Here is a 26101-nt window from a genome sequence, read left to right on the forward strand (position 1 = left end):
ACCCCCTATAGATGCTGCTGCTGCTGCTGCTGGTGGCGCTGAGCGCGGGGCCGGGCCGGGCGGCCGTCCACGTCAACCTCACCGAAGGTACGTGTCGCACACGCGTGTGTGCGCGTGGGGGGGGGGGGAGGGGGGGGGGGCTACTTACAGGCTGCGAGCCATGGCTGTCATCTTCCCGGCGGGTCTGCCTTTCCCTGGGGTTTCCATCGCTTTCTCTTGGCAGCCTCTGGAAGGAGAGGGCAGAAGGGCTCTGTGAAAACACCCCAAAACATGGATTCACCTCCTAAAACCACCTCCTGAACCCCCCCCGCTTAACCCTGGGGGGGCAGAAAGCCCGATATTGGGAAGGCAAGTCCTGTGGGGCCACCTGGGCTGGCCAAGAAGTGTCCTCTCCATGGGCAAAGGGCTGTCCCTCATGGACAGAGTGGCTCTGCCAGGTCTGCTGTCCCCGTGCCACCACTGTCACCCTACACAGCAGCCAGGGGGGAGGTATGGAGATATATATATATGCCACAGGCACACACACCCCCATCCCTTCCACCAAAGTTGGGTTTCACAGCCTCCAGGGTGGCCAAGATGGTCCCCAATACCAAACACCTTACCCTTGGGCTAGGAGGGCTTCCCTGTGGGCAAGTGGCTGTCCTCTAGGGTGGCCAGAGGACCACCGAGCCCACTGGCGTGTTGGGTTTGAGCAATGCTTCCCTCTTGAGAGCTCTGGAGCAAAGCAGGGCAGCAGGGATCTCCCCTCCTTCTCCCGTCACCGGATCAAGGTTGCCAGATCACACCAGGCTGGAGCAGAGTCCAACCCAGGGCTCAGCTCCTGGCCAAGTCAGCAGAAGCCTGGCTTCTACCAGGGAGTGGGTTTTGGGGACCCACCACGGTGCTGGGTCCTCCCCTGGATCCACCCAGGAAGAGAAATTAGAGTCATCCCTCCATTTCACTGCTCTGAACCCCCCCCGAATCCTGCAGCTTTTCTTCCCAGGTGATCATGGAATGGTTGAGGTGGGAAGGGACCTTAAAGACCACCTTGTTCCACCTCCTGCGATGGGCAGGGACACCTCCCACCAGACCAGGTTGCTCCAAGCCCCCTCCAACCTAGCCTTGTGATGCTACAAGGGGTCTCCTTGCTCAAGGCATCTCCACGTGGGTCCCCCAGTCCCCCCAGTAGGACTGGGAGAGCTCAGCCTTCCCTGACTGGCCAACCAGGGAGACAGCAGCCCAGAAAAAATGGGATTTATGGGCTTAATATCCATTTGGAACCAGCAGGAAGGAGTCTCCAACCACCACTTTGCAAAAAATGGCAAAATCCAAGCTTTTGGGGGCAAAGGGACCCTGTGCCACTTGAGGTGGCATGAAAGGATGTGCTGGTGGGGAGAGGACTGGGAAGGAGAGTCCAGAAAACAGCTGATACCAGGGGGAAAAGTTGAAAATAAGCAAAAAAGAGTATTTCTGCATCTTCCATCCCCTGTTCCTGCCACAGGGTCTGTCTCGGAGCCCCCAGGACATCGGGGGGAGCTTTGGAAATTCACTGCAGGAGCATCTGGAGCCCGTCTCCCAGCCCTGAAATCCAGCCACCTGATCTGTGGTGGGTGATAACTCATCCTGCCATCGACACCGCCGCAGAATTTCGGGGATTCATCACTCGGTTTATAAATATTTAAACCCAGAAGGAGCCGTGTGCTCCCGTAACACGCAACGCATCTTTACGAGCAAAGCCTCCCTGCCTCCATCCCCCGGGGAGAGCTGATGAACATCTGGCCCTCTCCAGCCTCATCTTTGGCAGCTATTTTAAAAAAATCACCCAGGTCAGGGCAAAAATTCAAGCTCTGGGTCCAGGTGGGCAGAATTTCTGCCCCCCCTCCAGCTGGGATAGAGTCGTTTTACCCCCCTGATTGATGCAGAAAGAGCTGCTGAAGAAATTCCAGCCAAGGCTGCTCCACCAGTGGCTTCTCACCACTAATCCCAGTTAAATTTTGGGCACATACGGCTGGTCCTATGTTTATTTTTTTGGGGGAGGGGGGCTGCAGCTGCAGCCTGAAGGCTTTACAGGCTCCCCCCACCACCACCGGCTGCTTCATGCAGTATTCACAGCTTCATACAGTATTAAGAGCTGCTGACGCCTCGTGAAAAAACTGTGAAAAGCTTCTATTTTGGGGAAAGTTCCTCTTGGTGGAACGGTGCATCCTGTGGCTTCTCTCTTTCCCTCTCCTCCTGCTGGGGGAGGGCAGGGCAAAATAAAAAAATAGGCTGGTGGCGTCGCCAACCAGCCCTGGGGTCTTCATCAGAGGAGGAAAATAACCTCCCCAAGCAAACAACCCCGAGGAATTAATTTCCACATGGCACCCCAGGAGCTGCTATGGGTGCGGGGTGGGTGCCCGCCTCTTTGCCGCATTTTGGGGAGGGATGCTCAGCCAGGAGAAGGGGAAGGTGGGGACCTGTTGGGTCTTATCCCCAGGTCTGGCGATGGAGGAGGTCAGGGAGGTGGGGGGGAGCTGTGTGGGGGCCTGCATATCTCCACATTAAATTAAAAAAAAACCAAACAAACCAAAAAAATTAATTAAAAAATCAAAAAGCAAGGAGTTTGTTTCTAAGCAACTGTCTCCGGGAGGGAGGGGGAGCAGAAGAAGCGATGCTGGGTAGGGAGAAAACTTCTGGGGGTCATCATCCATCACCCCCCAACACCACAGAGCCCTGTGGCGAGTGGTGGCCCCCGTGCCTCGTGCCCTTTTCTGGTGAAACGGCACCTCAGCCCCCAAAAACCACTTCCTACCCTAACGGCTCCCGGGCAAACGATGCTGGGAGGTGGGGAGGCTGCTGGGGAGGTGACAGCAGCCTTTGGGTGGCTTCCTGGACTTCCCGGCTACTTGCCAAGGAGCCATCACCACCCCTTATGGGAGAGTCACCGGTGGGTTGCCGTGGGACAGCAGGGTGGCATCCATCCCAGGCTGGACAACTCTTCGCCCCCACAACTCGGTGTCTTTTTGGCACGAGGCTCTGCCCAAGAGCTCCCCTTTTTCCCCCTGTGCTGGCCATGGGCTACTTGTTAAACCCTGATGGCCACCAAAGACACCAGCCCCATTCCCAACAGCTCAAAGGGGTAAAAAGGGAAGGAAGAACCCAGAGCATCGCCCGCTCCGGGGGTTCTGCATCACCCCACAGCCCAAAAGGTTGGCAACACCCTATGGTGGCACTTAAAGCCACTCTGTGGGACTAAACCATGCAACCCCCCCACCCATTTCCAAACCCTCCTCCACCTTCCCACCCCATTGCATCCCCCCCGCCATGGGGGAAAAGCCCCCTCAGCCTCCCCCATATCCCATCGCCGCTACCGGGGTTGGCCCTGGAAAAGTTTTGGGGAAAAAAATACAGGGATAAATTTGCTCTGGGGGAAAAAATAAAGGGATAAAGTTGCTCTGGGGAAAAAAATAAAGGGATAAATCTGCTCTGGGGGAAAAAATAAAGGGATAAATCTGCTCTGGGGCAGGCGTGGGGATTACCTGCGTGCGCCGTCCCTGCACCGTCCCGCGTTTCTCCCCTCCGGTCCAGCAGTTTCCTTCTCTTTCCCAAGGTGTTAACTGGCCTGGGCAGGTAGGACCCATTTTTATAGGTTGGCCCATGTGATCCCAACAAATGCCCTAGGGATGAGTTTTTGCCCTGACACAAGTAAAGGGGCTGGGACTAAAAAACCTGTCGAACCACAATCCGTGCTCAGACGGACAGGAATTTTCCACTCGGAGCCTGGGTGCGCCGCCGGCGGCAGGACACACGCTGGGGTAGGGGGGGGACACACTGCTCCCCAAAATCCCACCTCCCCCCTGCACTTCCCAAGTTTTTCAGGCTCATTCCTAAATGCTTCTTGTGGTGCAGCTGGAGAAAATGGACCTGGATGGGTGGGAAGGGTGAAGGAATATGTCCGAGCCCTTGGTTACATCTCAATTCTGCAAATCATTTGCTGTTTTTTCCTGTGGTCCGTGGACTAAAACACGGTGGAAGATGCCCCCCAGGGTGAAAAATGGTGGGGGGGAATCCTTTGCCCCCTCCCCCCCCACAAAAGCAAATACTCCCTGCAGCCTCAGGGCATTTCTGCACAGGTTGGAGGGGATTTTTGGGAGCCACGAGCTGCGGGTTCCCCCCCTGCCACATGTTCCTTGCAGCTCATGGGGGATGCTGATGGTGGGGTGCTGGTGAGGAGGAAGGTGGGTACCAGGGAAGGGGGGGGACACACAGGGACAGGACAAGGGGTAACGGTTTTAAATTGGAAGAAGGGAGATTTAGATTAGATACCAGAAAGAAATTCTTTGCTGTGAGGATGGTGAGACCCGGGCCCAGGTTGCCCCATCCCTGGAGGTGTTCGAGGGCAGGTTGGAGGGGGCTTGGAGCAAGCTGGGCTGGTGGGAGGTGTCCCTGCCCAGGGCAGGGGGGTGGAACTTGATGATTTTTAAGGTCCCTTCCAACTCTAACCATTCTATTATGATTCTAAGTGACCAGGATGGGAATGGAAAGGGGAGGGAGAGCTTGGGATGAGCAGTGGTGAGTCAATGGGAACCAAGGGACCAGCAAAATGGCCACGGGCCACGGAAAGGAGAGGGTGGTTGGGAGGGGTGAGTCAGTGGGACCAGCTGGTGAGTCAATGGGAAAGGAGGGAGCTGATGGGCTGATGGGCTGCAGGTGTCTGCTGGGCTTAAAAAGAGCCAGGAGAGTCCTTTTTTCCCCCCCTCCCCCTGAACCATTTCTGCTCGGGCTCATTTCTTGGAGGGACTGGAGCACCTCTGGAGAATGCTGGCTGCAGGTACTGATTTCCCCGATAACAGGCAGGAACGTGCTGCTCAGCACATGCAGGGCATTTATTTTATTTTTTATTTTTTTTTGCTGGTGTAGGTCTTGCCTCACCTTTTAATTGAGATGCTGTTGTGCCCCGGGCACCTCTGCTGCCGTGCCTGGCTGGCACCTGGGGCTTGCTCACACACGTGGCAGGTTTTCACCAGAGACAGGGCCGTTTGCTCTGAGCTGAGCTAAGCTAGGAAGGGAAATAAGGGGAATTTTTATGCCTCATTTTGTGGCAGGTAATACTAATAAGGCTCCTGTTTTGCTGGGTCACAGCACGAGGAAAATGTTCCCTGCCCAGAGCGGTTTTTGCAGCTTCTTGCTCTTCTGCACCCTGGAGCATCCTCTGAATGGCCCTGACCTCCACAAACTGGTGGCCTGAGGTCATGTCCAAGCTGTGAGGGTCACCTCGGGGAAAAGGGGGGGGTGCACCAGCTTTTGTCTTTGCAAACTGTCCCCCCCTCAGCCTCTGAGCCAGCTCCAGGGCTCAGCTCTGCCAAGGAGCTGGGACTCTGCCAGACCTGGTTGGGCACAGGAGCTTCTGGGCTGCTGCAGGACTGGGGATACTGGTGGTGGAAAGAGGGGTAGGTGGAAAAGTGTGTGTGTTGGGGGGCATCTGGCTGATTTTCTGCATGTTTGGGGGGGGTCTCAAGCTGTTTTCTCCCCTTGTGTTGCAGCTGGTGGGTTTCTTGGGGTGTAAAGCCCTTCCAGTGTGTGCGGGGAGCAGCAAAGAGGGGTCACCCCTTCAGGGCTGGGGTGTCAAGGGTCTGGGAGGGAATTTTTGGAGGGGAAGAAGCTGGAAAAACCTTCTGGAGAAGGTACCCGTGCTCAGGGGTGCCCCCCCATACATGGGTACCCTCATCTCCTTCCACAACCCAGTTTTGGGGGGGTTGCGTGGAGCTGTGATGGGGCCACCAGGGCTTCCAGGGAAAACCCCGTTGCTGGGGCTCAGCTGGGCTTGTTAAACATCTACCAGCCCCCTGTGGCAGACCAGTTAAACCCATTTAAGGAAGGGTTAAGCCAGTTTAGTGTGATTTGGTAGTCTATTGATGTGAAGGTTAATCTGGTATAAGTGCATCGGCGTTGGGGATTTGGACCAGTTTAACTGGTCTGTCTCCCCAGTGTGTGTCTGGATGACTTCACGAGGGGTCCAGCCTGGGCTTCCCTTCATCCCAGGCTGCAGAGCCTCAGGAAGAGGGAGAAAATAAATCTGGGAAGAGCCACATGCTGGCTGAATCTGCAAATGGTGCTATTTATAGACATCCCAGCTCAGCTGGTCTAAATTCCATGTAGGTCCCAGTGCCTGGCTGGCTTTGGAGAGGGTGGGGGGGGGGACACACGAGGATGGGTGAAGCAGCAGGGTCCTGCCAGCCCAGGGCACCTTTGATGGGGCGACTGGTGGGGCTGGGCTGAGCCCTGACCTGAGTCAGAGCTGAGGATGCTGCTTCCTCATCCCTGGTTCCTCATTAACCCGCTGCCCCAGGGCTTTCCCACGAGCATCACCCGGCCAGGAGATGGTGAGATGTCAAGGACCGGGAATGGGTGTTTGTTTATTTTATTTATTTATTGCTGTCATCCCCAAAGGGCTGTAATCACAATTAAGGGCATCCACGAGGCACTGGTTGGAGACTCATCATCTTGCTGTTGTGCGGTGTGCAGGAGAAGTGTGTGTGTGTGTATGGGGAGGAGGGGAAAAGAAGGGAATGAAGGTGAAAGTGTTTGGGGTAGGTGACCCCTCCATAACCTGGTCCCTGTGCCATTCCCTGCCCACGCAGAGGCCCCGGGTGGTGGGTTGAGCAGAGGCCACACCTGAGGGTTTCTCAATGCTCCTTTTTTAACCTCCCGGCTGCTGGGGCTGTTTGCAGCAATTCTTAAATGGCTTCTCCTGTCTTTGGGGCCAGGGAAGCGTCCTTAAGGACCTGCTCCAACATGTCAAACACCCTGATATAGTGGGGACCTGTTGGAGCAGGGCTGGAGGAGGCCCTGGAGATGCTGGGAGGGATGGAGCCCCTCTGCTGGGAGGGGGAGCTGAGAGAGTTGGGGGGTTCAGCCTGGAGAAGAGAAGGCTCCAGGGAGACCTTGGAGCCCCTTCCAGTCCCTCAAGGGGCTCCAGGAGAGATGGGGGGGGACTCCTGATGAGGGAGGGGAGCCCTAAGAGGAGGAGGAAGGGTTTGACCCTGAAAGAGGGGAGATGGAGCTGAGATGTGGGGAAGAACTTGTTTGGTGTGAGGGTGGTGAGAGCCTGGCCCAGGTTGGCCAGAGAAGCTGTGGCTGCCCCATCCCTTGGGGGTTCAAGGACAAGTTAGAGGGGGCTTGGAGCAAGCTGGGCTGGTGGGAGGTGTCCCTGCCCATGGAAAGGGTTTGGAATGAGATGGTCTTTAAGGTCCCTTCCAACCCAAACCCCTCTGTGAAGGTGCTGCTGTGTCTCCTGCAGCGTGTCTGGGCTCAAGGAGGTGCCAGGGGCTGAGATGTGCTCCTGCTTGTGGTGCTGCTGGAGCTGATGTTTGGGATGGGACCAGGCTGGCAGGAGATGGGGTGATCCCTGGGTGCTGCAGCACAGTGGGGGGGGCTCTGTGGGCTGCTGCCAGGTCTGGGGGACTTCTTACAAGGGCAGGTAGTGACAGGATGAGGGGTGATGGCTTCAACGAAGAGGGGAGATTGAGATATTGGGAAGAACCTCTTTGGTGGGAGGGTGGTGAGAGCCTGGCCCAGGTTGCCCCGAGAAGCTGTGGCTGCCCCATCCCTGGAGGGGTTCAAGGGCAGGTTGGAGGGGGCTTGGAGCAACCTGGGCTGGTGGGAGGTGTCCCTGCCCATGGAAAGGGTTTGGAACGAGATGATCTTTAAGTTCCCTCCCAACCCAAACCATTCTGTGATTTAATGCTGGAGCCAGAAATGCAAAGAGGTGCTGAGCAGCCTCTCGGGGAGTTTGTGGATGGAGGGGGTGCAAACAGGAGCTAATTCCAGCGGGCAGAGCCCTGGGGAGCAGCGGGCTGGGCTGTGTGTGTGCCAGCACCGCTGGGCTGAGGGATCTGCCGAGCTGCTGGTGCTGAAGGGGAAGGAGGCTCCTGCCTTGTGACTGCGAAACGTATGCGCTTAATATAGGCCAAATGAAAACATTCTTCCCAAAATAGAAGACCTTCCCCGGAAAAAGCTGCCGCTCCGGCAGGAGCAGTCACAAGGTGCCTGCTGTGGTGGGGTGGGCTCTGGCAGGGGGGAGATGTTCATCCAGCCTCCCGGCTCCCTGTGACTGGCGCTGAAGGGGAAGGAGGCTCCTGCCTTGTGACTGCGAAACGTATGCGCTTAATATAGGCCAAATGAAAACATTCTTCCCAAAATAGAAGACCTTCCCCGGAAAAAGCTGCCGCTCCGGCAGGAGCAGTCACAAGGTGCCTGCTGTGGTGGGGTGGGCTCTGGCAGGGGGGAGATGTTCATCCAGCCTCCCGGCTCCCTGTGATGCTGGCCACCAAGGTCACCCCCCTCGTCCAGGCTCTGCTGCCAAAGCTGCTGTGCACCCCACAGCTGGCCACTGATCCCCCCCCCAAAATGTGCCAGCTGGTGCCAGATGCTGCTGTGGGAGAGGAGATCATGGATGGGGCAAGGACCCGTGGGGTGTGGAGGTGGGTGGCCCCATCCCTGAGCCATGCAGCACCATGGGTGAAGGTGGGAGATTGAGGTGAGATGTGGGGAAGAACTTCTTTGGTGTGAGGGTGGTGAGACACTGGAACAGGTTGCCCCAAGAAGCTGTGGCTGCCCCATCCCTGGAGGGGTTGAAGGGCAGGTTGGAGGGGGCTTGGAGCAACGTGGGCTGGTGGGAGGTGTCCCTGCCCATGGAAAATGGTTGGAACAAGATAGTCTTTAAGGTCCCTCCCAACCCGAACCACTCTGTGAAGGTGCTGCTGTGTCTCCTGCAGCGTGTCTGGGCTCAAGGCGGTGCCAGGGGCTGAGATGTGCTCCTGCTTGTGGTGCTGCTGGAGCTGATGTTTGGGATGGGACCAGGCTGGCAGGAGATGGGGTGATCCCTGGGTGCTGCAGCACAGTGGGGGGGGGCTCTGTGGGCTGCTGCCAGGTCTGGGGGACTTCTTACAAGGGCAGGTAGTGATAGGATGAGGGGGGATGGCTTCAATGAGGAGGGGAGATTGAGATATTGGGAGGAAACTCTTTGGTGTGAGGGTGGTGAGAGCCTGGCCCAGGTTGCCCCGAGAAGCTGTGGCTGCCCCATCCCTGGAGGGGTTGAAGGGCAGGTTGGAGGGGGCTTGGAGCAACCTGGGCTGGTGGGAGGTGTCCCTGCCCAGGGCAGGGGGTGGCACTGGGTGGTCTTTGAGGTCCCTTCCAACATGACCCATTCCATGACTGCACCCAACTTTGTTATTGCCTGGTAAATATTGAATATTCCTCTTCTCCCAAGTGCTCCTGTGATCCCCAGCTGAGGCAGAGGGGAGGGTGCTTGGGGGTTGGAGGGTGGTTCTTGGCTTTGGGGGCTCCTGGCAGCCCTGGCTCTGCTCTGGTGTCCCGTTTGTGCTGTGCTGCACCTTCTCCTGTTGGGATGTTGGCTCTGACACTTCCCCCTCGGTCCCTGGGGATTTTCTCCCTCCCTGGCAGTGACTGTGGCAGCGTTTAATCCAGCTTGACCGGACACAGCTGCCCACTCAGGAAAATGGGGCAGGCAGGGGTGAGAGTTCAGAGCTGGGGCTTTGGCAGGTGAAAAGAGAAAAGCCAAAAATCCCTCCCCGTTAATCTCTCGGGCTGCACTGTGTGAAATGCAAAGCTCTGGGGGCTCACAGGGGTCTGCCCGGGGGCTTTAGGAGGGATATTTTGCTCCAACATCTTATTTATGCTGTGAAGACCTACAAATACAGGCTTAACTATTGAACCCTTGCACTTGTATGATCTACTTGGGGCTATAATGTTTGTATTGAGCAGGTTTGTATTAATTTTATTCCACTATCACACTCAAGGGCTGGTGGTGCCACTGGGCAGCTCTGTCTTCTGCAGTGACAACCTGGGTCTTCAGCTCCTGGTCCTTACATGGTACTGGACAGACCCAGGAAAACCAGAGACCCCCCACCTTGAGCCAAATAAAGCTGTCACATCCCCTATATCCACTTAAACTCTCCCCAGAACCTTAGAGCTCTCTCAGGAGGGGAGCCGGCCCCACAAATCAGTGCAGATGCAAATCGATGGTGTGTTGTGGGACGAGTGGTTTCTTAATTGGAAACCTCTTGCCCTGCAGGGTGGCTGGGGCAAGGTGAAGATGACCTTGTGGTCACTGGGTGGAAGCTGGGAGTGAAGCTGGTGGCCCTGCAAGGAGGGACTATGAAGAAGGGGGAGATAAGAGGCAGAACGGTGCCAGGGCACGGCTGGAGGTGCAGCAGGTTATGAATGGAGAGAGAGGATGTGGTTTTCTGTTTCCTTTGCTGATTGCCATGTCAAAAAAAAAAAAAAAAAAAAAAAATCTGAAAAAATGGGCTTCCTGCAAGACAAAGATTGAGGGAATTTCTCTGGCTGCTGAGGCTCTGCCAAGTCTTCAGCTTCCTACAGTCCCGCTGGTGGGTATCAACAGTGTAAATACTTTTTTTTTAGCTGTTTTTCAGGCTGTAGGAATTGGTTTCTATGTGAGTTTGCTCATGCAACGCCAAGGGAATCTTTGTTTTCAGGAGCATTAAAGCAAAGCAACAGTTTGGGCTCTGTGGCCAGAAAGGGATGGAGTTTCTAGTGGATTTTAGTGGCGAGAGAGATTATTTTTTTTTTTTTCTCTGCAGCCTGAAACAAACTGGGAGGAAATAAAAACCCAGCAAAAACCCTGGTGCCAGGTTTCCTGTGTCACGGGACTGGGGAAACTCAAACCCAGTGACGCCTCCCTGCCTTGCCCCTGCAGGCAATTAACGTCTGGGGAGAGAGAGCTGAGGTTGCTTAATGAAGTGGGGATGGAGGTAAACTTAGGTGCCATGAAATAAAATAGCTTTTTATGGTGCAGGGCGAAGTCAGAAGAAAGGCTGAAGTGGATTATAAATGGCACTGGTTAATCTTAAACTAACATCAACAGGAAGCCAGTGGCTGGGGTGGGAAATTCCAGAGCTTGCAAACAATATGCTTTTGGCCCCTGGCATAAATCTTTATAAGAAACTGGCTTTTTATTCCAGTGAAATTTGGTCCTGGAAGCTCTTGCTTTTGCACTAAAGCCCAGCATTGAGTAAAACTGCAGCAGAGCTGGAGGTTTTGTGATCCTGGGAAAGCTTTGGGAGCCTCTCAGGTTCAGCTGGTCCCTGTGAGGTTCCTTGAAACACTTTGATTTTTGGTTAAACTGTGTCCTGGTGCTTCCTGGCACGGAGTTTGGGACCTGGGTAGCAGCTGACGGGGCTTTAGGAGGGTATCAAGAAAGGGGCTGCAAAGGTGTGAGGTGCTGGGCTGGGGGGCTCAGCAATGCCCAAGATGGGCCACCTTCTCTTTTCCTCTGTGGCCACCCGTTTTGTGGCCCCGTGGATCAGCTGATGTGTGTAACTTGGCTCCCAACACTTTGCTTTGGCTCTCACGTGGGCTTTGTTGTTGGAGCAAGCTCCAGACTTCTCCTTCCCTTCCCACCCTTCAGGTAGTTTCCCTTTTCCAAGAGCCTTTTCATCTCTATTATTAGTAGACAACGATGATTTCCTTACCTATGTCTTAGCTTTGCCAACTGTGAGGGGCTTTTTAGTGGCTTTAGGACCTGATTTGGGTTGCTGGAAATACAAAATTTATATATATGTATATAATTTTATATCTCCTCCTGAACTGAATTGATGGTGGGACTGCAGCACTCTGCTTCTGCGGGCTCCACATCATTCCTTCTCTCATCTGATTAACTAAATGAATATATGCAAAGGTTGGATGTGGTATCTTTGAAAGCTTTATTATTGGTTTTTTTTCCCCACAAATATGGGTTCCTGGTAAGTCAGGAACCTCCCTGTCCAATAATCCAGGACTGTGTGAGGATGGGGCATGGGGAGAGGTGTTGAGGGCTGTGGTTTCAAGCCATCCTCCAAATTAACAGTGGCTTAAAAGCAATTCCTTCATCTCCTTCCACTGGGGTTTGGAGGAAGGGGAGGGAGGGGGGGGTTACATGTATGATGTGCAGTTTGTTGTCTGAGGGTGGTTAAACCTGTGTCCCCCCCCTCCCCAGGTCATATTTGCTGCCCGGGAAGGCAAATCTGTGCCTGGTTTGCACAGAAATGATAAAAAAACCTGAAAAGCAGGAAGTGTTGGGGTTTAAAGTAGCGTTTTCAAGAATGAAACAGAACAAAAATAGCATGAAGCATCTACTTTGGAGGGCAGCATCCTTGAGTGTGTGTGTGTCAGGGAGGGAAAATCCTGGGTGAATGTAATTTCCCTGAGCTGTGGAGCCACAGCATCGCGCCGGAGGCTTCCCGGAGGCTGGAAGGACAGGATTCCTGCAGTCCTGCACTGCTTAGTCAGGAGAGGGGATGTCCAAACACCCAACACCCCCGGGTTGCTGGGAGAGGAACCTGCCTCGTGCTCCCGACCTGCCCTGACACCACGGGATGGCTGTTTTCCCAGGGGAGGAGGATTCCTTCTCCCCAGGGGAAGCTCTTGGGGACACGTGGTTGATGGGTTCTCCCGGTTGGGAGAGCTCCAGATAGACCCAGGGAGATGGATAATGCTGGGAATCAGCATTCCAGACTCAAATATGGAAGGATATACCAAAACTCTATATAGCCAAGTCCCAAGTGAAGATTTTGAACGTCCTCCTGGTCAAAAAAGCAACCTTTGCACCTTCAAAGGTAGCTGCGCCTAATTTAAGTAGAATGGGAGCTGTTCCTGTGAAGATTCCAGCACAAAGCAAAGATGGGTCCGTAGTATAAAATATTATTAATTTAAATGCTGGTTTTTACGTGTTCATTGTAAGTATTAGAGAGAATTACTGTGTTCCATCCCTCACTTAAACAACGGCACGCAATTTTCCTCGAAGAAATTGAACGAGTTATTGTGAAAGCCACCAATTCTCACTTTTAATTTTAAATCTAAAGCCCCTAATCCCCTAACCCCTAATCTAAATTTTAAATTTAAAGCCCCTGGGTGGGTTTGCCCAGCCCTGGGGTATTTGTGCCGTCGGGGTTGTGTCAGCTACAGCCTGGCAGTGCTGCCAGCTCCTGGGTCACCCTGTCCCAGGCGTGTGGCTAAAGTAAATAATCCCAGTGGCTTTGTGCCCCTCTGTCCTTGGGGGAGCATCACAGGAGCTGTTGTCCAGCAACTTTCCTGTGTGTTTTATACCCTGGTGGTGTGGGTTTGCATGGGCTTCCCTCTGCAACTCCACCTAAACCTCCCTAAACGCCCCTAAACCTCCAAAGCAGGAGAAATAGGCTCTTAATAATTCCCCTGCAAATAGGTGTTAGAGAAGAAGCTGTGGTTTGTCTTACACAGGGATGCTGCTCCCATGGGTGGTCTTTTATTTTCCTTCCAGAGCATCCTTGGGGGATCCCTCTGCACCTTGGCTGTTTCCAAACCCTTTTGAACTGTTCCCACTTCACGATGATCCTCTTGGGAGGTCTCCTGATGGAAGTGGCTGATACTGTCTCACAGAGGGCCTTCTCTCTGTCTCTGGGATTAAAATAAAACCAAATACCCCTCTTGGGTCTGTTCAGACTTCATCCTGCCTCTGGCTTTTGCTGTTCTTTGGGTAATGAGCCCAAAGCTGGTACAGGAGCCAACTGGAGTTGGGTACTGCCTGGTACTGATGTTCCTCTGCCACCCCTCCCGGGACAGACCTGGGGGTTTGAACTTCCAGGACCACAGCGATGCGAGTCCCCGTGTCAGCCTTGCTCTTCTCGTGCTTAAATAAATGCCCAAACCCACTGGATTTACCATGGTGAGGGGCACTTTGGCAGGAAGAGTCCCTGGTCTGTGTCTGCAGGTTCTCCTGGTGTGTGAGACCCTGTGTCCATCCTGCTCGGAGCCACTTGTCCTTCTGCCTGTCACCCCTTTGCCAAGTTCCCAGCCAAAATATCAGCTTTCTGTGTGTCTGTTTTTCTAAGAAACCCACCTTTCCCTGGTGGAGAACCTCTGGGTGTGAGATGAGGAGAATCTTTATTAACAATAGTCCTTGGGCACTCCTGTGATTGCTCTAGGACCATGGGTTATCAACCCCCCCTGCACCTCCCAAGCTTTGCCATGGCATGTGAGGATGCAAACCCCGTTTTTGGTGATCCTGACTCATGCAAACCAGCCTTCCTGGGAAAAGGGTTGTCTCACGTGAGCCTGTTTGCAGGAGCTGGGCTCTAATTATGGGCTTTGCCCATCGTGGAGCGTGGGAACCGGAGCCATTAGCCCCTAAAAACCTCCAGATCATTCCCCGTACATTAATGTTTCTAATTAGTTAAGCCTGATGCCTTTTTCTCTCCGTAATGACAGCACTTAACTCGTGCTGGCGCTGCGTGCCGGAGCTTCATTATGTAAGGATACAGTATGTGTTGTAATAACCATTCCCAACTGACAGTTGGGGTGGTTTTTTTTTTTTGCTTATGCCTCATCCAGCTCCGATGAGGCAATGGAGAAGACAGAGCAGTGCAAAGGAGTGTTTGGGTGGCATCCTTTCTAATTAGCTGGGAAATCATCAGTGCAAGGCTGGGGATTAGAGCCAGGTGAGGACCCGGAGCTGGTGGGTCAGCTGAAGAAGGTTGTGGTGGGATGAAAACCCGTTGGTTTTTATGCCCCTCCATGGGATGAGCTGCCCCATGGGATGAAAACCTAGTTTTTATGCCCCTCCATGGGATGAGCTGCCCCTTTCCCCCCCCTGGGGGGCTGTGATTTCATTCCCCGTGTCCCTTCTTCCCTTCCTTCCAAGGAAACCATCTCCACGGCAACCTCAAACCTCCAGGCTCTGCCTCGGAGCTGCTCACCCGTTCCCTGGGACCTGGTGGGTAAGTGCCTCGGCAGGTCCAGCCCTGGTGGCCTTGGCCACCGGGTCCCTCTGGCTACTGCAGGCACCTCGGTGCAGCCCGGGGAGGTGAGGGCTGGCGTTGGGCTTGGCTGGCATGGGGGTGTATCAACCTCATACCCCAGCTCCCCTCACCCTCAGGGCTTGGCGTGGGCTTCTTTTTGGTTTTTTAATAGATTAAAAATGGGTGGCCATGGCTGTCCTCTTGTGGGAAAAGCTCTGGAGGGGGTGGTTGGGTTCCAGGTGAACCCTTTGTGCTGTCCTCCTTGGGGAGAGGATCTACCTGGCATCAGGGATGTGTGGGTCAGCGGTGCTGCTGGTTGGTGTATCCATTGGTGATGGCCTTGGTTGGACCATGACCAAGCCTGACACCCAATTTTTCCCCATCTTTTCCATCATATCAGAGAGCAGTGGGGCTGGCACATGGTGATGGGGACTCTGTCCCCTTCTTGGTGCCACCTGGGCTTGGGATGTGGTGTCAGGGTGACCGCTGGTGATTGTCACTGGGATGCCCAGCTCGTGGTGTGTGTCTGCATCCCTGGTGGCAATGCCCTCTCCTTGGGGGTGAGCAGAAAGAGGTCCTCTGAGAAGTGGGGTCTTGCTGGTGGGCTTGGTGTTTCCTGGCATGGGGAGGGCACCAGCAGGAAGCAGTTCATTTCTGGTATAAATGGGATTAACCATGTGGAACTGGGGGGAAAAAATGATGTGGAAGGAGGGGAGCTGGTTTTTGGGGGGAGCGTGGTGGTGGGGATGCTCTGGCTGCCAGCAGATGCCGGGGGGACGGTGCTGGGTGACAGTTTTCCCCTGGGACTGACCTTCTCTGTCCCTTGGTCCCCACAGGGCAGGATGAAGCTGCTGGCTGCTGTGCTGCTGGCTACTGGCCTGCTGGCCACCGCTGCCAGGGGGGACCAGCATCTCTGGCAGGATGAACCATCACGGACCTGCTTCTTCCAGACCCTGGAGGGCACGGACAAGGACTTCTGCAGGTGAGAGACTCCTTTCCAACTTCCTTTCCTTTTGCCTTCCCATCTCCTTTCCAACTGGGCATCCAGTCACACGCTGCCCTTGTCACCTCCCGAGACACTTAATTCCAGGATCCCCTTTTTGCCAGGGCTATAAATATTGGTTGCTTTCTTCTTTTTGCCAGGAATCTGGGCCAGAGTGAAGCAGAGCCACGCTCTCCTCAGCTCTTTATTTTATTCAAGCTGAGCTCTCTCGGCCTCACCGGTCACCTCCAGTTGTTCCTCAGTCCCTTTTTTGGGGGGAAAAGACTTAAAAAGTGACTTAACTGGCACCAGGGGTGACAAACCTCTTTCTGCGGGGAGTTTTTTTTGGGGAAGGAAGGTGCTAGAAAAGTTCATCCCGCAGAGGAGATGCAGTGTGGGGATGGGAAGAGGAGGATGCAGGATGGGGAAGGGAGGGGGGCACCAAACAGGCAGTTTGGTGCTGGACACACCACCCCCCCCACGAGCTGAACAGGCACCAAATGCACCCCCAAAATCAAATATTTTGATACTCAAGCTCCTTGGCTTAAACTCCTGTTGCCTCACGTCTCCATCAAACCCCCAGGCAAGGCTGGGCACCAAATGCATTCCCTCAATCAAATATTTTGATCCTCAAGCTCCTCAGCTTAAACTCCTGTTGCCTCCCGTCTCCATCAAACCCCCAGGCAAGGCTGGGTGAGCAGTGGGATGTGTGGCCCCCCCCCTACCTGGCCTTTGGGGGGTTCTTAACACCCCACATTACTGAGAGCTCCCGCATCAAAAAGCATCCTTTCTGCTATTTAATTCACCAAAATGCTCTCTCAATGCGAGCAACGTAAGCCTCTAGATGAAGTGGTTGAGGCACCATCCCTGGAGATGTTCAAAAGACGCCCCCTTGCCTTTGGGGGGTTCTTAACACCCCATGTAATGGGGTGTTACTGCACCAAAAAGCATCCTTTCTGCTATTTAATTCACCAAAATGCCCTCATAATGTGAGCAACGTAAGCCTCTAGATGAAGTGGTTGAGGCACCATCCCTGGAGGTGTTCAAAAGACGGGTTGACGTGGTTTAGTGATTATTTATTTTTATTGCTTATTTCTTATTTATTTTTTATCAGAGTGAGGTTGATGGTTGGACTAGGTGATCTTTAAGGTCCTGTCCAACCTAGATGATTCTAAAAAAGGCGAGTGGAGGTGTTGCTCGGCCCCAGCTTCCTCCCACAAACCATGAGTGAAAACTCCTCGCTGTGAAATCTCAGCCTCTGGGGCTGCAGGATTTAAGGGTCCCTCCTGTGGGGGTCACGCTGGTGGCAGCTGATCTTCTTGGGGGGGGGAATTGAGACATGTGGTGACCCAACAGCTCGCTCTGGTGGCCCCTTTCTCTCTTGGACGATGCAGAAGTGGAAATGATTTCGTGCAGAAGTTGGGGCTGGAGGTATCTGATGTGTTATGGCACTGTCAATGCCCAAAAAGCAGAATAATATCACTATAAATATTAAAAATATTTCTATTTTGATAAATATCAAAACTTCCCATCCCCCTGCACGGTGTGGTCTTGCCTGATGTGTGTTTTTCTTCTTTTTTTTATTTTTTTGGCTCTCTCCAGAGGGGATTTGGAAGTTATCTACCCAGAGGTGGGTGACGTGAGCTGCATCTATGTCCCCAAGTGCCACCAGTACCGGCGGCGGATCAGCAGGGAGTGGGGCAGCCCCCGTGTCCGCTACCCCCAGGCTGAGAAGGTGAGTCCCTGGTGGCATCTCTGGTGGGCAGCTGCCCTTGCTCCCCCCTTTTCCTCATTAATTAAAGGTGTTGCTGGATTTTTTTGGGGGGGAATTGTCTGGGAAAGGGTTGCTTTCGGACCTGTGTGCTTGAACTTTGAGCTGTGACACCCTGGCTGGGAGCAGGGCCAGGGCAGGGACACCCAACCCCTGCAGTTTGGGTTTTTGGGGGATGGTCTGGAACCGGTTTGCCCTGTGCCATGCACACCCTGGCACCGCCGACCCGCTGCCAAAATGTTATCAGTTGCTTGGTTTGTGCTGGTTAAAACTCTGCCTGAAGTTGGGGTGACTTTCTGAACTTGTTATTTTTTTTTTCCCCTTGTGCTTCCCCGTCGCTTCAGGGTTTTGGTTTGAGGCTGAGCTGTGGGTAAAAGGAAACTCCAGTTCATAGAGTGGTTTGGGTTGGAAGGGACCTCAAAGATCATCTCATTCCAAACATTTTCCATGGGCAGGGACACCTCCCACCAGCCCAGGTTGCTCCAAGCCCCCTCCAACCTGCCCTTGAACCCCTCCAGGGATGGGGCAGCCACAGCTTCTTTGGGGCAACCTGGACCAGGCTCTCACCACCCTCAGGGGGAAGAATTTCCTCCCAAAATCTCATCTCCATCTCCTAATTTTTGGTTTGAACCTGTTCCTTCTCCTCCTAGGGCTCCCCTCCCTCATCCAGAGTCCCTCCCCATCTCTCCTGGAGCCCCTTGAGGGACTGGAAGGGGCTCCAAGGTCTCCCTGGAGCCTTTTCTTCTCCAGGCTGAACCCCCCCAACTCTCTCAGCCCCCCCTCCCAGCAGAGGGGCTCCAGCCCTCCCAGCATCTTTGTAGAGAGGAGCAAAAACTGCATGTATTGATTTATATATATTTTTATTATTATTATTTTTTGCAATTAATTATTAATATTTTGCCTGTAAACTTTTTCAAAGCCACCCCAGGCTTTGGCTGGGTCTTCACCCCCCTGGCTGGTGAAACCGCCTTAATGAATCCGATAATTAATGGCAGGATTTGTAACGCGTTGGCCAAGATGATCTTTAAGGTCCCTTCCAACCTAGAAGATTGATTCTGTGGGGTTGGTGCGTGGTGGTAATTAAGGTTGAGGGGGGGGAGCCCTGTGCCTGCCCGGGCCCCCCCCCCCCCCGCTTCGATGGTACCGGGGCTGCTGTTCCCCTTTTTCGCCGCCAGGTGGCAGCCTTGAACTTCACTGGGAGCGCTGGGAGCCGCGGCGCCCCCTCCTGGGGGCTGCACCCAGGGCAATGGGGCGGGGGGGGAGAAGTGGGGTGTCCTGCGGGTCTTCCCTGCCTGTTGGGGTGACATCCAGCACCCCCAAAGCGTCACACTGTCCCCTGCCAGGCTTGGGGACCGCAGCCGGTGGGAGGGAGTGCTGGCAGGAGCTTGCAGAGGCGCCCTTGTCCCCATGTCCCCAGTGCCACCCTTGTTGGCACCCCAATATCTGCTGGGTGCTGATCATCATTAGCTTCAGGTGCCCATCATTAGCTTCAGGTGCCCATCATTAGCTTCGACCCCAGCAGCTGCAGACACTCAGCCACGGCTCATAAGGGAGAAACTCGGCTCTGGTGCGTCTTGGCTTTACCTTGAAGTGTTAAAAAAATCAGTTTTTCTGGCTGCTTCGGCGCCGTCTGGAGAGTCTCTTCCCCCCGTGGATCACATGGCTCCAAGTATAACTTTCCCTTAAAGATGTCTGATTCTTCCCCCCCCAAAAAAATCATCCTCCCTGGCAGCGGGTGCTGGATGTAAAACCACCCGTCGCTCGGGCATCGCTTTCCAGGAGTTTGAAGTTTCCCAGGGATGCAGGCAGTTGCTTCTCTTTATTTATTATTTAATTTTTTTGTCCTGGAAAGCAAACTACGTGCAGGGAGAAGGGAAGGGCCTTGGCTGGATGCTGCTGTGTCCAGAAAATGATGCTGTGGGGGAAGATTTGGGGGGGATGAGCAAACCTGGACCATTCCTGGCTGCGCCGGGGGGATGCGGGTTTTGCCTTTTTGAGGCTGAAAACGTGAGTGAATGAGTGAAAACACCGGGGCTGGGCTGGGGAGGTGGTTATTTTTGGGGGTGGGCTGGCAGCTGTGGCACTGGGTGGTGGGCAGGTCCCCGGTGCAGCTGAAGGCTCCTCTCTTGGCACCGGTTCCTTCCCAGACGACGACTCGGCGCATCTCAGGCTGAGGTGGCATCTGAGGACACAGGGGCCCTGCTGCTTCCTCGGGTTTGCGTTCCTTCTCTCCTCCGACCCTCGCCAGAAAACACATCCCCAGCTCCCCACACCCTGGAGCCTTCTCAATTTTGGAGGGTGCGACCTGTGGGGGGTTCAATTTTGGGCTGGACAGCCTTAAATCGCTTGCAGAGAACTGAATTGCTTCAGGCTTTCTCTATAGGAATGTATATATTTTTTTCTTACTCCTTAACCTGTAAGGAAGCTTCGGGATAAGGTTTTTTCCCCCAAAAAAATCCCCCCTGGAGTGAGTGGGAACAAGAGCTGCCTCATCCTGTGTTGGGGCCGAGGTGTGCGCAGGCGACGGGGTTGCTTTTTATGGGTTACGATGGGATTTGTAAGGTCAGGAAACTTGATATTTTATTTTTATTATTTTTTTAAAAAATTTTTTTTCTTATTATTCCCAAGTGAGAAGGGGAAACCTCACTTAAGTTCTCTCCATCTCCATGTGATGCTTCCCAACGGGACGGGGGGTGCTACAGCCCTGCTGGGGCTTGGGTGATCTCTGGGATGGAGATGGGGTGGGTGAAGGGCTGGCTACGTGTTTCCCATCGGGGGCCCTGCTGCTTCCTTGGGTTTGCATTTCTTCTCTCCTCCGACCCTCGCCAGAAAACACATCCCCAGCTCCACACACCCTGGAGCCTTCTCAATTTTGGAGGGTGCGACCAGTGGGGGTTCAATTTTGGGCTGGACAGCCTTAAATTGCTTGCAGAGAACTGAATTGCTTCAGGCTTTCTCTATAGGAATGTATATATTTTTTTCTTACTCCTTAACCTGTAAGGAAGCTTCGGGATAAGGTTTTTTCCCCCAAAAAAATCCCCCCTGGAGTGAGTGGGAACAAGAGCTGCCTCATCCTGTGTTGGGGCCGAGGTGTGCGCAGGCGACGGGGTTGCTTTTTATGGGTTACGATGGGATTTGTAAGGTCAGGAAACTTGATATTTTATTTTTATTATTTTTTTAAAAAATTTTTTTTCTTATTATTCCCAAGTGAGAAGGGGAAACCTCACTTAAGTTCTCTCCATCTCCATGTGATGCTTCCCAACGGGACGGGGGGTGCTACAGCCCTGCTGGGGCTTGGGTGATCTCTGGGATGGAGATGGGGTGGGTGAAGGGCTGGCTACGTGTTTCCCATCAAAATCAGTGGCAACAAAAAAAAAAACAACCACCAAACCCCAAACCAAACCAAAAAAACAAGCCCTCGGGGTTTGAGTATGAAAACTTGTGTAGGAAGTGTCTGCTTTCTGTGGAACACTTTGTCTCTTCAAGAAAAACAACCATCAAAAAAGCCAAATGTGGAGTGTTTGTTTTTATCTCCGGAAATATTTAATCAATTTTATGATGGGGAAGGGATGGGACATTTCCCATCCTCGTTCCAGATACTGGTAATGGGTTTGGTGGGGGCCACGTTTCCCCCTGCTTGTCCCCAAGGTCCCTGATGCTTCTTGATGTTCAGCGTTGATGTGTTTGGGGGTGAAGGACCCGAAAATGGGGTGGCATCTTGCAAAGTTGGGCTTTGAGGGGCATCTCCCGCTGCTTGGCCTGGGGGACTTTGATACATCATCTTAGGTGGCTTTAGAGGGGTTTTTTAAATCCATTGGTGCTTCTCCAGTTTAGGCACTGGGCCACTGCCGCCAGCTTTATCAAATGTGGCTTTTACATCCCAAAAGACCCGTCTTTGTTGTGACAAAGGCAGCCCTTAGGTCTGGCTGATGGTTTGGGTAGCCTGGAAGCCCTTTAACTGGGCACAGATGGACAAACCTGCCCTGGGTGTGTGGGAAATGCTTGTCCCCCAGCTCTGAGCTGCTCCAGAGCAGCCAGTTGGTCCCTCCTGGTGTTGTAGAGGTTTGGGATGCAGCCCTGAGATGCTGAGGATCATAGAATCATAGAATGGTCTAGGTTGGAAGAGACTCTTGGGATCATCGAGTCCAACCATCTCCCCTACTCTACAAAGTCCTCCCCTACACCATGTCCCTCAGCACCACATCTAAATGTCCCTTAAACACATCCAGGGATGGGGACTCCACCACCTCCCTGTTCCAATGCCCGACCACTCTTTCTGTGAAAAATTCCTTCCTAATGTTCAGCCTAAACCTACCCTGGTGGAGCTTGAAGCCGTTCCCTCTTGTTCTGTCGTTAATTACCTGTGAGAAGAGACCAGCACCAACCTCTCTACAGTGTCCTTTCAAGGATTTCACTGAATTTCACTGAATTTTAGAGTTGGAAGGGACCATAGAGATCATCTAGTCCAACTCCCCTGCTAAAGCAGGACCACCCAGAGCTTGTCAGAGCATGTTACTCAGGAGCATCCAGGCGGGTCTTGAAAATCTCCAAAGAAGGGGACTCCACACCCTCCCTGGGCAGCCTGTTCCAGGGCTCTGCCACCCTCACCGTGAAGAAGTTTCTCCTCATATTTGAGTGGAACCTCTTCTGTTCCAACTTGTGCCCGTTGCCCCTCGTCCTCTCACTGGGAACCACTGCAAAGAGTCTGGCTCCCTCCTCCTTCAACCCTCCCTTGAGATACTTGTAGGCATTGATGCTTGGAGGATGCTTGGTCCTTGCCAGGAGACTCCCCTGAGCATGGGATAACTTGCTCCATGGGCATCCCATGCAGCCTTTGGGATGCACCATGAAGATGTGACACGGAGCAGAAGCTAAACATGGCCATTCAAGTCTCCGTGGGCATCTTTTCCGGGCAAAGAAGCTCCCTCCAGACCCTTTCCCAGGCCGAGGAGGAAGCGGGGAGAACATCTGGACAAGAGGGGAAACGCGCCCTCCTTGTCCTGCCTCGATATATTGCTTTGCTCAACCAAAAATAAATTGGAAAAGAAAATTGGACATCGCATCAATTTGGGGGCAAGTTTATAAATTCTGCAGCTAAGCAATCCCACTAGAAGATGATAGATGGCCGGGGAGGCAGCAGCCCCTGCCGTGATGTATAGTCGCATTAGCCCCGACGCCGCGTTACATGATTCTGTTTTATTACCAGGGGTGGTGGCAGACAGAAAAACAGATTACGCTTGAGATCAAATCGATGGGAACTTTATTTACTGGCCTTTTAAAAACATATTTCTGCACTTTATAAAAACATACGGTAGATGCTATTGATAGAAGTTGTCTGCTTGTTAAAAAGCAATTTACCCGCCGCGATGCTGGCGGGTGCTGCGGTTCGAGGCTCTACCTGGTACCTGCTCCTCCCGATTTGTGTTCATCCAGGGGCTTGACAACTTCCTTAGAGGTCTCTTTGGGCTGTGGAGTGGCTGGTTGAGGGGGTGGAGAAGGGGTAGGACTCGCTCTCTGATGGTGAGGGACCAGATGTCTTGGAAATGTGTCCAGTTCTGGGCTCCCCAGTTCCAGAAGGACAGGGAACTGCTGGAGAGGGGACAGCAAAGGGCTACCAAGATGATGAGGGACCTGGAGCATCTCCCTTACGAGGAAAGACTTGGGGCTTTTTAGTGTGGAGAAGAGAAGGCTGAGGGGGGATCTGATCAACACCTCTAAATACTGAAAGGGTGGGTGTCAGGAGGATGGGGCTGGTCTTTTCCCAGTGGTGCCCAGGGACAGGACAAGAGGGAATGGGCACAAACTTGAATATAAGAAGTTCCACCTAAAGATGAGGAGTAATTTCTTTGCTGTGAGGGTGTCAGAGCCCTGGCAGAGGCTGCCCAGAGAGGTGGTGGGGTCTCCTTCTCTGGAGACATTCCAACCCCCCTGGACACGTTCCTGTGGGACCTGCTCTGGGTGGCCCTGCTCTGGCAGGAGGTTGGACTAAATGATCTCCAGAGGTCCCTTCCAACCCCATGCAATTCTGTGATTCTGTGAAATAAAGAGCTTTTCTCAGGGTTCCTACCCCAAAGGGAACTTCTTAGAACTTTAACAGTTCTTGGAAGAACCTTCTCTTGCCCTGACCAGTCTTTGATGACAACATGCACATCCATGAGCTAGAACTTCTTTCTGCAGCTGCACAGATCACCCTCTCTTCTCTGCTCTTCCAAGAACGGTATGTTTGTTGTGGCACCTTATTTTAAATAATTTCCATGGCAGAATGAGCTGGAGCTGAGAAGGTGACTGGAAAAGCCCACCCGCCCTGGAAACTGTGGGGTGATGCCCTCATGGGTTGTGTTGGGTTTGATGTGGCAGTGGCTCCATGTGTTCTGGGTGTCTGAACCTGTAACCAGCACCCTGGGGTGCTGCTGTGGGGCTGGAGAGCCCTGGTGATGCTCTGCTACTGCTCTTGGGGGGGCTCACAGCCATGACCAGGCTGAAGGACAGGAGAAAGAACCTCTCCCAGCAACTTGGGTCCTCCATGATCCGAGTCCACTTTCTGGTTCTATCCCACCCTTGGTCCCCACTGTCCTCCTTTTGTGAAGGCTTGGTGGCTTCGTTTGGGACGGTCCTGATTTATAAAGGTTTCTGTGCTCTAGGGTCTGGGGCCCATTATTTAGAAAATTACTTGTATGAGGAAACCCATTAGCTCTTAACAAAAGGAGGAGAAGGTCTGCTTAATCTCCTAATTGGGATGTGCTCTAGTTGTGTCAGGCAGTGATTTGCAGCTGGCTGGAAGAGGGGGGGGGGGGTGTCTTTAAGTTACTTTCTTGGGGGGGGGGGGGGGGGGGGTGCTTTTTTGAGTGGCACTCAGGTTAAATTCAAGTCTCATTAAAGAAGATGGTTTGAAGCAGAAGATTCCTGACAGTTTGTGTATCCTCCTTGGCTCGTGGAACCGTCTGGGGTTAAGGAGCCACCAGCCTGGGTTGGTTTTTTTTTATTTCACCCCCCTCTCTCTCTCCCATTCCTGTCTGGGCTACTTAAAAAACAATAGCCCGACATTCCTTCCCCATGCTGTCAGCCAGATATTTTGGGGATTAGCCCAAGCCCCTGGTGATGAACCCCTCCCTTTTTTGCCCTGCTGGAGCTGGTGCTGGTTTGGGTTTCCCATGCCCTGGGACCGAGCTGTGGCATTCCCAAATGTCCCCAACTTCAGAGAGGGCTGCCAGCCCCACGCCTCCCCGGCGCCTGGGACCCTCCCGGCTTTTTGCAGAGGGGGGTTGGTGTGAAGCCTAGGAGCTACCCAAGCGCCTCTTTTGAGGGCTTAAATGTGGGGTATTAAAGCAAAAAAAAATAAATATATAAATCTCTGTGTGCCCCAGGCTTCTTCTGCACTGCATCAGCCCTGTCCTCTGCTGACCCGTGTTCTCCGGCAGGACCACGGTGGAGGTTTGCGTGGTGGAGCTGGTTTGGGGTGTCGTGGAGCTGGTTTGGGGTGTCGTGGAGCTGGTTTGGGGTGTCGTGGAGGTGGTCTGGGGTGCCGTGGAGCTGGTCAGGGGTGCCACGGAGCTGGTTTGGGGTGTCGTGGAGGTGGTCTGGGGTGCCGTGGAGCTGGTCAGGGGTGCCGTGGAGCTGGTCAGGGGTGCCACGGAGCTGGTTTGGGGTGCCACGGAGCTGGTTTGGGGTGCCACGGAGCTGGTTTGGGGTGCCACGGAGCTGGTTTGGGATGCCTTGGAGCTGGTTTGGGATGCCACAGAGCACTGCTTTGATTTCCCCTGCCTCCCGGGAGAGCATCCCTGGGATGCCACGGAGCTGGTTTGGGGTGCCACGGAGCTGGTTTGGGATGCCTTGGAGCTGGTTTGGGATGCCACAGAGCACTGCTTTGATTTCCCCTGCCTCCCGGGAGAGCATCCTTGATGGGAAGCATGAAGTCTTATCCCAGGACAGGCCCTTGCCCCACCGGAGGGGATGGTGGGACCAGCTGGTGCCAACGTGCCACCAGAGCCTCTTTCCATGAGCAATCTTGGCAGGAATGTCACTTCCCATCCCTTTCATTACCTACACATTTGCTGGACATTTAGACCATCCCGGATGAATAAATTTTTCCCCTTGAGGCGGGAGGACGGGCTCAGGAGATGGTGAGAACCTCCAGGTCATCAAGTCCCTTCTCCTCATGGTTTATGTGTCCACCCCGTGTGCGGGACGGGAGCTTGTGCCTGTTTTTACAGCAAAACATTTGAAGCCACCGCCGATTATTTTTTTAATTTTTTTTCCTTTTTCACTTTGATCCCTGTAAACACTATACAGTAATCAAAGTTTAAGCTGCTTTGGATGAAATAATTGCTTAACAATCATATAAGACAAAGTGATTCAACAAATGACAATTAGGACTTGTGATATAGGGAACAGATGCATTCAGTGTACCATATTATAATGTGCTAATACGAGATTGACAGCACAATAATAGGAGAGAACAGCCACTCAGCCTATAATTCCAAACCAAATGTGAGGCTGTCCACAGAGCTCAAATCCTAACAGGCTGTAAAATTAGAGGTAGGGAGGCACAAGGTTCACAAAGACTCATTAGCAGGTTGGCTGTGAATTTCCGAGGAG

At 53.4% G+C, this 26101-nt stretch overlaps 2 protein-coding genes across 2 annotated transcripts in view; one reads left to right on the forward strand and one right to left on the reverse strand.

The window, feature by feature from the left end:
• The window catches only part of RHOBTB2 (Rho-related BTB domain containing 2), a 28209-nt gene extending 24656 nt beyond the window's left edge, over window positions 1-3553 (reverse strand). The window contains 2 exon segments of the mRNA XM_014947673.1: window positions 149-226; window positions 3498-3553. Of these exon segments, the coding sequence (XP_014803159.1) occupies window positions 149-207 (59 nt within the window). The 5' untranslated portion in view covers window positions 208-226; window positions 3498-3553.
• A 10874-nt stretch (window positions 3554-14427) lies between these two features.
• The window catches only part of PEBP4 (phosphatidylethanolamine binding protein 4), a 186945-nt gene continuing 175271 nt past the window's right edge, over window positions 14428-26101 (forward strand). Inside the window, exons 1-4 of the mRNA XM_014948847.1 lie at window positions 14428-14453; window positions 14657-14732; window positions 15590-15735; window positions 17338-17470. Coding sequence (XP_014804333.1) covers window positions 15596-15735; window positions 17338-17470 — 273 coding nt within the window. The 5' untranslated portion in view covers window positions 14428-14453; window positions 14657-14732; window positions 15590-15595. The remainder of the gene's footprint in view (window positions 14454-14656; window positions 14733-15589; window positions 15736-17337; window positions 17471-26101) is intronic.

Source organism: Calidris pugnax, unplaced genomic scaffold, assembly GCF_001431845.1.
Source record: "Calidris pugnax isolate Ruff unplaced genomic scaffold, ASM143184v1 scaffold6, whole genome shotgun sequence".
In the NCBI taxonomy this organism is placed as follows: domain Eukaryota; kingdom Metazoa; phylum Chordata; class Aves; order Charadriiformes; family Scolopacidae; genus Calidris; species Calidris pugnax.